The sequence below is a fragment of the Centropristis striata genome, chromosome 14 (genome assembly GCF_030273125.1).
Source record: "Centropristis striata isolate RG_2023a ecotype Rhode Island chromosome 14, C.striata_1.0, whole genome shotgun sequence".
NCBI classification, from domain to species: Eukaryota; Metazoa; Chordata; class Actinopteri; order Perciformes; family Serranidae; genus Centropristis; species Centropristis striata.
The window spans coordinates 3,608,428-3,621,314 of record NC_081530.1 but is presented as its reverse complement, the minus strand read 5'-3'; the positions used below and the strand labels follow the sequence as shown (position 1 = coordinate 3,621,314).

Below are 12,887 nucleotides of genomic sequence, written 5' to 3'. Positions count from 1 at the left end.
GAGGTATTTTACTTAAATATTTCCATTTTATGTAACTTCACACTTTACTCCACTACATTTAGAGGCAAATATTTTACTACATTTAGCTTTAGTTACTTTTAGGTATTAAGAGTTAAGATGAAAACTGAGATCAATTTCTTCTAGTATTTTAATTAAACCTCATAATAATATATTAAGTAGTTAAAATGAGCCTTGTCTGTACAAAATTAAAACACTGCTTACATGAATGCGTCAAAAATAATAATCTTATAATAATATATATAATGTATGAAGCAATCTAAGTGGGGCAATTCTGCATAATGTGTACTTTTACTTTTAATACTTTAAGTACCTTTTGATCTTGATACTTTTTTTTTTTCAACAATATTTTATTGTCATAACAATGGACAATGTACAATTATGGATGTATAGTTATGGATATACAGACATTTTTGTAGTTTACAGTATTAAAAGGACAGTTCAGCAAACAGACATTAGGTAATACAATAAAATACAAATAAAAATAAATAAATTAAGAGCAATAACAAATAAAACAACCCAAATACAGTAAAAAATTAAAATTAAAAAATAAAAATAACATTTAAAAACAATAATTATTATATATATTTTGCATTAACAGTTAAACCTTTTTACTTTTTTTACTTTTACTTTTGCTGTAAATCTGAATACATTTTTTTGTTGTACAGTTATTAAAATAGAATAAATCATACACAACTGGGTATAAATAAAAACAATAAAAAGAATAAAATACTAAAAACAGTAAAACAATAAAATAAAATGGAATAAAATAGTAATAAAAACTCAATCCAAAACAGAGTTAGAGATAAAAAAGACAAACAGTACAGAGGAAAATTGTAATTTAAAAATGATGAATATATTAGGGGTAGGCTAGTCTAAACACCTATTTGACCAGGTTTCTGTTCTTCCTCCCTGATCCTGATCCTCTGTTTCTCCCTCCAGCCTTATAGCCCATATGCTTCAGAGGGACCCCAAGAAACGAGCGACCCTGGAGGAGATCGGGGCCCACGAATGGCTTCAAGGTGTGGACCCCTCTCCGGCCACTAAGCTGTCCACCCCTCTGGTCTCCTACCGCAGCCTGTCAGAGGAGGAGCACGGCTCCATCATCCAGCGCATGGTGCTGGGGGGCATCGCAGACCGGGACACCATCACTGAGTATGTGTCCCTCCATCTCACACACTAAATCAGAGGTTTTTATTTCTTAGTTTCTTTTGTTCAGACAAAGGTAAGTAGGAGACCTGACATACCTGACATTGCCTGACATGTTTAAAAACATCTCCTACTTACCCTTGTCTGAACAAAACAATTGGTAAAAAAGCATTTAAGTTCAAAGCGCCATCGGACTGGAATAATCTTCCTTTAAACATACGGTCATTGACGTCTTTTCATAGTTTTAAATATGCCCTGTCTTCTTATTTTGAGTTAAACTGCACATGTTTCAGATAATATTATGTCATATTTATTTTATTTTATTTTTAAAAATGCAATTTCAATTTACAATAATATTATGTTACTTCTTTCAGTTTTACTAGGTTAATGTTATGGCCAACTTGTGGCCATTGAGAGGTTGTGATTATTCTTGTGTTCATTCTTGTGTTCATTTTTTTGTTTGTTATGTTTGTGTTGATGCCTGTTGTCTTTGTTGTTGTATGTCTGTAAATTGTTGAGTGTTTTGTTTTGTAATGTACTTTAGGACCCCCTCGAAAACGAGAGGATTCCTCTCAAGGGGTTTATCCTACTCAATAAAATTTCTGACATGACAACTAAGAAATAATATTCAGAAGCAGACAAAATGAAATTGCTGGAAATACTAAATCAGAGGTGTCAAACTCTGGCCCGTGGGCCAAATTTGGCCCGCAGTATAATTATATTTGGCCCGCAAAAAAATATACCAAATGATAACCAGAGCTGGCCCGCCAGTATTATACAGCGCAAATAATACTACAAATCCCAGAATGCTCTGCTCGTGTTTTGGCTCGGACACAGAGTAGATCAGTGTGTAGCAAACTGAGCAACAATTAAAGTTGTCTTTATGCACTTTTTCTTGCTATAGTCCAAGACATACAGTACAGGCCAAAAGTTTGGACACACACCTTCTCATTCAATGCGTTTTTCTTTATTTTCATGACTATTTACATTGTAGATTCTCACTGAAGGCATCAAAACTATGAATGAACACATATGGAATTATGTACTTAACAAAAAAAGTGTGAAATAACTGAAAACATGTCTTGTATTTTAGATTCCTCAAAGTAACCACCCTTTGCTTACTAGAATATAAGACATGTTTTCAGTTATTTCACACTTTTTTGTTAAGTACATAATTCCACATGTGTTCATTAATAGTTTTGTTGAATTTACAATGTCAATAGTCATGAAAATAAAGGAAACACATTGAATGAGAAGGTGTGTCCAAACTTTTGGCTTGAATGGTTGCACATTCATTGAAGGATATTATTATTAGTCCTTTGGTTTATTATTGTTATTTTATTCTCACATTCATATTTAGCCTGTGGAAAAAGATTACTTTTAAATTTAAATTTAAAGAAGGCCGCATATAAAATAAAGGGACATACGATTTTTATTTAAATTTTATTTAAGAAATGAATTCCATTGATGTGTTTGTTTGTTTTATTTGATAATCGATTTTGCATGTTTGCAATATTAAGTTATATCAAGCTTGTTTAGGTCCATTTTTTCAATAAATATCAATGTTGGCCTGCGACTTTGTCCAAGTTTTACATTTTGGCCCACTGTGTATTTGAGTTTGACACCCCTGCACTAAATGAACATGCAGCTATCCTTTCCTGTGTAATCTCCAAAAATTCGTCATGGTTCGCTAGTCTAACTAAAGCTTAATTGAGTGTCATCAACAGTTTTAAATTGCCATTAACAACCAGCTGGCAGTCAGTCCTGAGCTGTTGCCATGTCAAATTAAATCTCCACCCCCCGTCACTTCCTTTTGACTCACAGTCAGGGTTTGGTGTTGATCTGCATGTTGATATGTGGGTGTGAGTCTGTGTGTACTTGTGTATGTGTGCTTTGGAATTCAAATTGATTTCTCTCCCCATCTTGTCAGGGCTCTTGAGTCGAATCAGTACAACCACATCACAGCAACATACTTCCTGCTTGCTGAGAGGATGCTGAAGGAGAGGCAAGAGAAGGAACAGCACAGCCAGACAAGATCACCCAGCCCCAGCAAGGCCCAGTTTAGGTACACACACACACACACACACACACACACACACACACACACACACACACACACTCATTGTAATAGTGAATTCCCTATCAATGTTAAGATAGTTTTGGATTTTTCATTAGTTTTAGTTTTAATTTCGGTGACAAAGGCGAAAACGAAGGACATTTTCACTATAATTTTAGTTATTTTTGTAACCACACAATACGGTTTCAGTTAATTATCATTATCATGTAACCTTTAACCCTTAAAACAAAGTCTGAAATCTCAAAAAAGCCTTTAAAGAAGTGAGGACCGGCCGAAATGTCCTCACTTTGCAAAAATGTCCTCACTCTGTTGGTTAAAAACGTGTTCCGGTCCCCACGATGTAGGAAGTACAAGAACACACACACACACACACACACACACACACACACACACACACACACGCATTCTTGTACTTCTATCTTTGTGAGGGCCCTCATTGTAATAGTGAATTCCCTTGCAAAGTTATAATAGTTTTACATTTTTCATTAGTTTTAGTTTTCATTTTATTGTGAATTTTTGTTTTCAAATCCAGTTAGTTTTAATTAGTTTTTAGAGTGAGTTTGCTAGTTTTAGTTTAGTTTTTATTAGTTTTAGTTTTCTGTAATGGGGTATTTGTTGGGTGGGAGATTAAAAGAGGTCACAGTAAATTTTGCCTTTATTGTCTTTGTCTGACCCATCTTCATTATGTATGAAAAAAGTTGACAAAGATGAAAGCGAAGGACATTTTCACTATAATTTTAGTTAGTTTTGTAACCACAAAATACAGTTTCAGTTAATTATCATTATCATGTAACCTTTAACCCTTAAAACAAAGTCTGAAATCTCAAAAAAGCCTTTAAAGAAGTGAGGACCGGCCGAAATGTCCTCACTTTGCAAAAAGGTCCTCACTCTGTTGGTTAAAAACGTGTTCCGGTCCCCACGATGTAGGAAGTACAAGAACACACACACACACACACGCATTCTTGTACTTCTATCTTTGTGAGGGACCTCATTGTAATAGTGAATTCCCTTGCAAGGTTATAATAGTTTTACATTTTTCATTAGTTTTAGTTTTCATTTTATGGTGAATTTTTGTTTTCAAATCCAGTTAGTTTTAATTAGTTTTTAGAGTGAGTTTGCTAGTTTTAGTTTAGTTTTTATTAGTTTTAGTTTTTTGTAATGGGGTATTTGTTGGGTGGGAGATTAAAAGAGGTCACAGTAAATTTTGCCTTTATTTCCTTTGTCTGATCCATCTTCATTATGTATGAAAAAAGTTGACGAAGATGAAAACGAAGGACATTTTCACTGTAATTTTAGTTAGTTTTGTAACCACACAATACAGTTTCAGTTAGTTATCATTATCATGTAACCTTTAACCCTTAAAACAAAGTCTGAAATCTCAAAAAAGCCTTTAAAGAAGTGAGGACCGGCCAAAATGTCCTCACTTTGCAAAAATGTCCTCACTCTGTTGGTTAAAAACGTGTTCCGGTCCCCACTATGTAGGAAGTACAAGAATACACACACACACACACACACACACACACACACACACACACACATTCCTTGAGATGGACAGAGTGCTGCCTCTGCAGTGCTGTATACTGTCAGTTTCCAAAAGACAAGTTTGACAGCAGATGGACAGATGGAGCCTTTTTTTCGGCAAAGAGTGAAGGACAGACTGAGGCTGCAGATCAGCAACATCCAACCAAAAATATCTTGAAATAAAGGAAAGAAAACAGCTTAAATGTGCCCTTATGAGAAAGTGGCATTCAAAGACCCCTGTAGTTTTTAGCATTAGCAGCTAGATGTCTGTCTAATGCAGGGGTGGCCAACCCGTGGTTCCAGAGCCTCATGTGGCTCTTTAGGCCGCCTGCAGGGGCTCCCCGTGGCTGAGACAAAAAAAATTATATACATATTTTTACATTAAAATGTTCATTTATCAATGGTGTAGACCAAAAGCTATTTGTATTCCTCAATTGTAAAATTGTATAGCCTTTTTACAGCATATTAAAAAAGTTTTGACATTTAAGTCAACTAAAATGTGCTTCATAGCTTACGTAAGTCTCCGGCCCGGCTGGCCCCCGCTTTCGGGGACTAAGCCTCTGGTCTGGTCCTGGTTCTGAACTCTGTACATAGTCAGGCAACATGTTTTCCCCTTTCTGTCTGCTAAGCTAGGCTAGTCCACACTCCAGCTATGTATTTGACTCGCAGACACAAGATTGGTTTAAATATAACTCTTGGAAAGAAAGTGAACAAGCATTTTTCTGTGTTTTTTTTTAGAATTCAATTAAATTATATAGAACATTTGTAAAAAAGAAAAAGAAAACCCTAGATATATAAATACAGTATTGCTAATTGTGTTGAATCCACTAAACCTTCTGTTCTGTGTGTGTTTAACCCTTCACAGGCAGTCCTGGCCCACCAGAGTGGATGTTCACCAGGATGTCAGTGATGGCTTGGGGGGTCCGACTATCTCCCACCCTGGGGGGCCACAGTCCCCCGCTCGCAGCGCTGAGAGCCTCCACAAAGGCCCCAGACCCAAAACAGCTCTGCTGGACCTGAGCCAGCGGCAGGAGAACCAGCAGCAGTCTGCACGACAGAACCAGGAACGGGGGCTCAGGCCTCTTCCAAAGCCACACTCCAACCCCCTCAGGCTGGGCTCTTTGACCTCAGTGGGCCCGTGCAAAACCCGTAGTCCCAGTCTTTTTAGCGTGGAGGAGGATGAGGAAGAAGAAGGGGATGAAGGCAAATGTTTACCCCCTTCTTCACTACCCGCTCAGGTGGTGCTACGCTGCAAAGCTTCTCCCTCGTCATCGATGTCTTCTTCTGGTAATCGTCTGACGTCCCGTATGAGCGCGCCAGTTCTTAACCAGATCCACGAGGAGGATAAAGAGGATGAGGAAGAGGAGGAGAGGAGGGAGCTGCATGGATTCGGCCCGCCCAAACCCAGCCTCAGCCTCAATCTGAACTCTAGAATACCATCACCGTCGACGCTCATATCATCCCCGAAAACTGTCGGTGTAAGAGCGCCGGTTGCCGCTTTCACCCCGAGCTCAGAGACGAGTGACGACGAGACAGAAAGCCACCACAAACCAGATACGGCGACTTTGGGTGGACAAGGGGTGGAGAGAGAAGGGAGGAAAGAGGGTAGAGAGAAAAGGGGGTCAGGGCAGGGCAGTCCCTCCAACTGTGCCAGTCCTGGATCAGGTTCGGGCCAAGGCAAGGGCACAGCCAAAGCTGCCAGCGGCCTGGTGGAAAGCCTAAAGCTGATGAGTTTGTGCCTGAGCTCTCAGTTCCACAACCTGACCGGGGGAGGAGGAGGAGGGGGCGGCGGCGGCGGTGGTGGTGGCGGTGGCAGCGGCGGAGTTGTTGCCGGGGAAACGCAGGAACGTCCCATGTGGAGGATGTGCATGGGCGGCTCCACCGGTAGCCTGGATAAGGTCTCGCTCCTGGGTGGCCCCTCGCCCAGAGGGAACCTGTACCACCACCAGCCCCCGCTAGGAGACGTGCTGGCGGACCCGCTGCTGGAGGGCTCCTGCACAGGCACGCTGAGGCTGGGAGAGCTGGACCTGGCCAGGGAGAACCACAGGAACATGAAGAACCGCGTGCTGCAGATGCCTCTGAGCGACAAGACTCTGTCCGTCAACATCCACCGGAGCCCCAAGGAGGGTCTGCTCTGTACCCCCACCCCACACAGCTGCTGCCAGGTCATCTAGACAGCCAGCCCCCCATCAGCTGCTGCACCTCCACACTTATCTTAACATTCCTTATCATCTTTAGTTTCAGTCGTGTCACCACTAGCTCATGTTATTTTTGCATTTTATGCCGTTTCCTATTATTTAACACTTACGGTGGATAACTGGGAGAAGTTCCAAATGCCTACTTTGCACATTTAGAGACGCAAAAAGTCTCCGTGGAGGAGACTGGGTGCCATGCCAAGTATGTGAAGCACTTTCAGCAGATTAAACAGGACACTAAAGGGACATTTTAACCCGCTGGTGCGTTTAAATAAAAGACATTAAATATGGAAACGGATACAGGAGGTGCTCACATCCTTGCTCTTACACACTTATATATATATACTGTATGTACACATTTTGTGCACATCCACACGCACACCTATATCACTCTGATAAGCTGACGAGTTTTAGTGTCATGTTACATATCGTCTTTTGTTGTACTTGATGCTGTTTTTTTTAATAGTTATTTTTAAAGATTCTTTTTGAGACAATCATTTTATTGTTTTTTTATTCTGACTGAAAGAGTTAAGTTATGCCTGTGTTTTCATTCAAATGAGGACAAAGAACAGGGTGAAAATGGACAGCAGCACTTCAGAATGATGGTGAAACACAGTATTTTGTAGTCTATCACTGTTTTATTTTTCTATCTCGAACATGCTCTGCAGACTGGGAAAGAAAAGGCACACTCACTTGTCAAGTCTGCGCAGTTCCATGGCAGAGTTTGTACATATGTGAATAACCTCCTAGCAGTACTCTGTACCTGTAGTATTGACGGTAAAGTTGTATTGCAGTAGAAACCTGAATACTAGATCCTTATACACCATTATTCGTCACTCCTATTGGATATTCAAGGTTTTGGTTGAACCCAGAGATCGAAATGTGTTTGACGGCAGGAAAAAGAACATTGAAAATGAAACGTATTACTCAAGTAATGGCAGCTCTTTAAATTCAAAGCGAATGACTTGGGTGAAACCAAAACCATGTACATCCCGTAGCTTTCCAGGATCACGGTAGCCACTGTTGTAGCGTATTCCAAGACAAAAACAACAAGGGGGTTTAAAGACAACATAACAACAGCGCCCCTTCAAGTGTCGGTCTGTGTAACTGGATGTGTGACCCACCCCTAGTGGAATATATAACTTGACAGTGCATGTGTTTTTGCTGTAGCAACCTTATTCTAACCCACTGAGGTCAATCCACCTGCTGTATCTACCTAAGTAACAGATTGAAATGGTCACTTTACTGTAGCCTCACAGCAATACCAGCGACTGCAAAATGTACAACAAAAATGGATGTGCCATAAAATCTGTCTTGAGCATATTGTACTGTATGTATATGATAGAGATCTATTAAAATAAAATGATGTGATGAAATCTTTTTCTTGACTTCTGTTGAGTGAAAGTTGATGCGCAACTCCGTTTTCTTTTACCATCTTTCATAGATCTGCACAGGTTTAGATAAAAGCAGGGTTAGGTGTTAAAAAGAAAAAAGAAAATTACATCTGTTGTGCAGCCGTATATATAGGACACTGAGGTCATGAGGTCTTAACCCTTTATCAGGCAAATAACTATATTTGGTAACTTCAGGTAATATTTCGAGAAAAAAGTTGCAAATTTACTAGATTAAAGTGGCAAATCTACAAGAAAAAAAGTCGCAGATTTAAGAGATTTAAAGAGGCAAATCTTTGTGAAAAAAGTTGCAGATTTACGAGAAAAAAGTGGGAAAAAAGCTACTTTTTTTCTCCCAGATTCACCACTTTAAATCTCATGAATCTACGCATTTGTTTCTCGGAGATTTCTCGTAACTTTTTTCTCAAAATATTATTTTTGTATGTTTTTTTTTACACATTCTGGCAGTATGTAATATCCTCCAATATTCTTTGAGTTAGCATTGATACGCTAATGGCTACTCTTGTAGCTGTAACAAGCAGCGCCGCTAGCATCAGTTAGCCGCTAGCATCAGTTAGCCGCTAGCATCAGTTAGCTGCTGGCTTTCGCTAATGACCAAATTTCGACGCTTTCCCGCATTTCACAACAAAGAAATAAGAGTTAGCAGAACTATTGTCCCTTGTTTTGAACCCCAACTTAAAGATATAAGTAACAACAACTCACAAACTTGTTTTTGAGCAGACAACTGGCTTCCTTTGTTGTGCTAACTTACATTATTGCCCTAAATGTCAATAATTTATATTTCCAAGTTTTACCAACTTAAATCACTGTTTTAGGCCAAAAAATACAAGTTGGCTTTTTTGCAGTGTGCCAGAGATGAAGGCAGACGTATTTTAGCAGTAAGGTGCCATGTTGGAAAAAATATGATTTTTTTGTTTGTCATCTGTGATCTCTGTAAACAGAAAAAGCAGGGATTATGTTATTGTTGGAGACTGGATAGAGCAGAATGGGACTGTGCACAGGGCAAATTCTCACATTGTGTTTATTTTCCTCAATGGACTCGAAGCTTCCCCCTAAACACTGCAGGGAGTTGTAATCTCTACAACATCTGGGCTACTGTTCCACATCAGCCAGCTGGGAGGAAATCAGATCAGACCAGATGAGCTCTAGGGTCGACGCAGAAACCCGTGTGACCCACAGGCTTACAAACACACGCACACAAAACAAAAGATGTGAATGTGCACAGACAGATACACACAAACAAGCTGGGGCACATAAAGCATGTAGGAGGTTTTCATTTAGGCTGTAAAACATGAATGGACCACTGAGGATAGCGTGAGGAGGTCATGTGTGAGCTGAAGCACGTGCTGGAATCAGAGTACATCTCTATTAGTTAATTTAATAGTGTTATTAGTTTCACAACATGTACAAAATACCTAATATCTAGAACAGGTTGGTTATGGCATGATGTAGGCAACCCTGAGAGTCCAAATTAGTTTTTTGTGGTTGGTACAGTGCATGCTGTGTGGATCAATCTGGCAGACTGGCAGGGAAACACCAACTACAGACACTACGCTCAAAGCAGCAGACAGATTATCTGGTTCTGGCATGTCAGCACGCATTAACAGTAGCGGTCTGTTCAAGTTAATCCTTTACTGACATTTGTACAGATACAAAACAGTATTTTATTTTCTTTAACCCTTTATCAGGCAAAGAACTATATTTGGTCAGGTAATATTTCGAGAAAAAAGTTGCAAATTTACTAGATTAAAGTGGCAAACCTACAAGAAAAAAAGTTGCAGATTTACGAGAAAAAAATGGGAAAAAAGCAACTTTTTTCTCCCAGATTCACCACTTTAAATCTCATTAATCTACGCAATTTTTTCTCAGATTTGCCACTTTAATCTCGTAAAGTTTTTTCTCAAAATATTATTTTTGTATGTTTTTTTTTTTACACATTCTGGCAGTATGTAATATCCTCCAATATTTTCTAGGGTTGAAATTTGGAATTTGCAAGTATTTCAATGAGTGCCCTATTAAGGGTTAAAGTGGTGAATCTGGGAGAAAAAAGTGTCTTTTTTCCCACTTTTTTCTTGTAAATCTGTGACTTTTTTCTCAAAATATTACCTGAAGTTACCAAATATAGTTCTTTGCCCGATAAAGGGTTAAATGGGTATAAAACTAAAATAGTATCCTCTGAAAGGTAGTAATGGAAGCATAAGTACCTCCATGTTGTTCTTATAGCCGCGTTAAAGGTATAATATGTTACATTTTTCAATTCTTGAACATTATTTCTGCCTGTGTTATGTCAGATAGATCACTTGAAAATGTTCACATAGATGGTTTTGTCTCTTTTTTGAGTAGCTCTTTCATCCAACACGTGCTTTCTAATAATAACAAATTAATAATAATAGCTTACGTTTTCACCAAACCTTTAAGGGGACCCAAGGACACAATAGTGTTCTGGTGTGTAATAACAGCATCTTTATTATTGCACTTAGCTCCTGGGAATTATGTTCATTATATGCATGCCACTGTTTTCACATTGTATGGTCTCTATCTGGGAGGCTGTGTCTGTCAGCAGAGCATTTAATCTGACCGTCAGTGGAGCTGAATGTTAAGGCTGCACTCCTGTCACCACGCTGTCAGTGGAGCTGCTGATAAAACTGCTTTCAGGAACAAAGACTCGCAAAACACACACACACACACACACTCACACACGCACACACTGTCAGCAAGCCAGACAGATCCCACACCTCTTAGACTAAATACAACCTGCTGACACACTACACTCCTCCATTATTTTAAAACTTCATTTCTTTATGTCTATGCCCAAGTCGGTCTGAGAGTACACAGACACAGTTTGGCTATCTAATGGAGTTTTTTTTTTTTGCTCTGACATTGAAAAGTGTGTGTGTAGTGATGCCTTTTCTATGTGTATGTGTGTGTGTACATTTGATTTTCACTGAGTGCTGCTGAAACAGTGTGTTTGCCCATCTCACACAATGTGAAACCAAGGACTGCCAGCGAGAGCCGACAGAGCGAGCGGGAGGGAGCAGGGACAGCAAGTCAATTAAAGGGAAATTTTCATTAGCCGTGACAGTCTGGGAAAGGCAAACAGGAGAGTAAGGGAATAAAAAAACTATTATTAAAGACATTACATGCAAGACAACAGAAGTCATGGCAATTTAACAACAAATGAATTCAAATTGTATGACCTGGAAGAGAAGGAGTGAGAAGCAGACCTTAGGAAACCTTAGGAAAAGGATATGGAGGAAAAAACATAAACAAATGCAGTGTAAAGAAGGCAGGACGCAGCTGGAGAACACTAGGCATCACGGCTATTAGCCACAACACTGCTGCTGAGCTGCTAAACAGGAAATCATAAAGCAGCCCAGCACAAAGGCCAATATGACCGCAGGTTAGCTTTAATGTTGCAACTTTAAGAATATCAGAACACTGCAAAAAAAGAAAAGTTGGGTGAACTCAAAATTTAAAGGCAACAAACTTCGATAAAATTTTAAGTTGGACAATTAAACTAAATATTTTAAGTTTTGTTTTTGAGTTTGCTCAACTCTGAATTTCTCTGGCACGATTGTATGTCAGCTAATGTTGTGACCACAATTTTGAGTTAGCATTGATACGCTAATGGATACTCTTGTAGCTGTAACAAGCAGCACCGCTAGCATCAGTTAGCCGCTAGCATCAGTTAGCCGCTAGCTTTCGCTAATGACCAAATTTCACAACAAAGAAATAAGAGTTAGCAGAACTATTGTCCCTTGTTTTGAACCCTAACATAAAGATATAACTAACAACAACTCACACACTTGTTTTTGAGCAGACAACTGGTTTGCTTTGTTGTGCTAACTTACATTATTGCCCTAAATGTCAGTAATTTATATTTCCAAGTTTTACCAACTTCAATCACTGTTTTAGGCCAAAAAATACAAGTCGGCTTTTTTTGCAGTGAATTGAATTGACAACAGAGAGCTATTACTTGTTTCAGGGTCATTGGTGGATATTACAGTCTTCCTCCCAAGCCACATATCCTTTTTGGCTCTGAAGGACACCTCCTTTTAACGATCTTAAATACGAGAATGGAGTTTTGGATCGTGTCTTTAAAAGAGCCCACTGAGGCTCCTCAACCAAGAGGCAGAAATGCTGGCAAGAAAGCTCAAAGTAATGAAGAAATGGAGCCTGAGGCTTTTGTTTCCAAATAAGGTAAAATAGTCTGGAGGATTGGTGGCAATAAACTGTCACTGTTTAGTTTTAAGGGAGCACTTCATTGATTTTACACATCAAATTCGATTTAGTAGTCATTGAGACTATTACTCAGCCTGTGAAAACAGTTGTATCATTCAACACTTGCATTTACTTGGAGTCATGTTTATGGCCACCTGATGAATAAAAGTCTTTAAGCTCTGTTTTAGTTCTACCAACTCCTGCAGGAAATGTTAGTTGAAAACTTACGTTTGTCCCTTATGCAGAATATTTCCCCTAGCTAAGTTATTCATTGAAGAGGGTTGCATAAAGTCT

General features: G+C 39.1%; 1 protein-coding gene across 1 annotated transcript in view; it reads left to right on the top strand.

Moving 5' to 3' along the window:
- The window catches only part of LOC131984725 (SNF-related serine/threonine-protein kinase-like), a 29,560-nt gene extending 21,224 nt beyond the window's left edge, over positions 1-8,336 (top strand). Inside the window, exons 6-8 of the mRNA XM_059349657.1 lie at positions 961-1,173; positions 3,098-3,232; positions 5,631-8,336. Of these exons, the coding sequence (XP_059205640.1) occupies positions 961-1,173; positions 3,098-3,232; positions 5,631-6,939 (1,657 nt within the window). The 3' untranslated portion in view covers positions 6,940-8,336. The remainder of the gene's footprint in view (positions 1-960; positions 1,174-3,097; positions 3,233-5,630) is intronic.
- Positions 8,337-12,887: the final 4,551 nt, after the last annotated feature.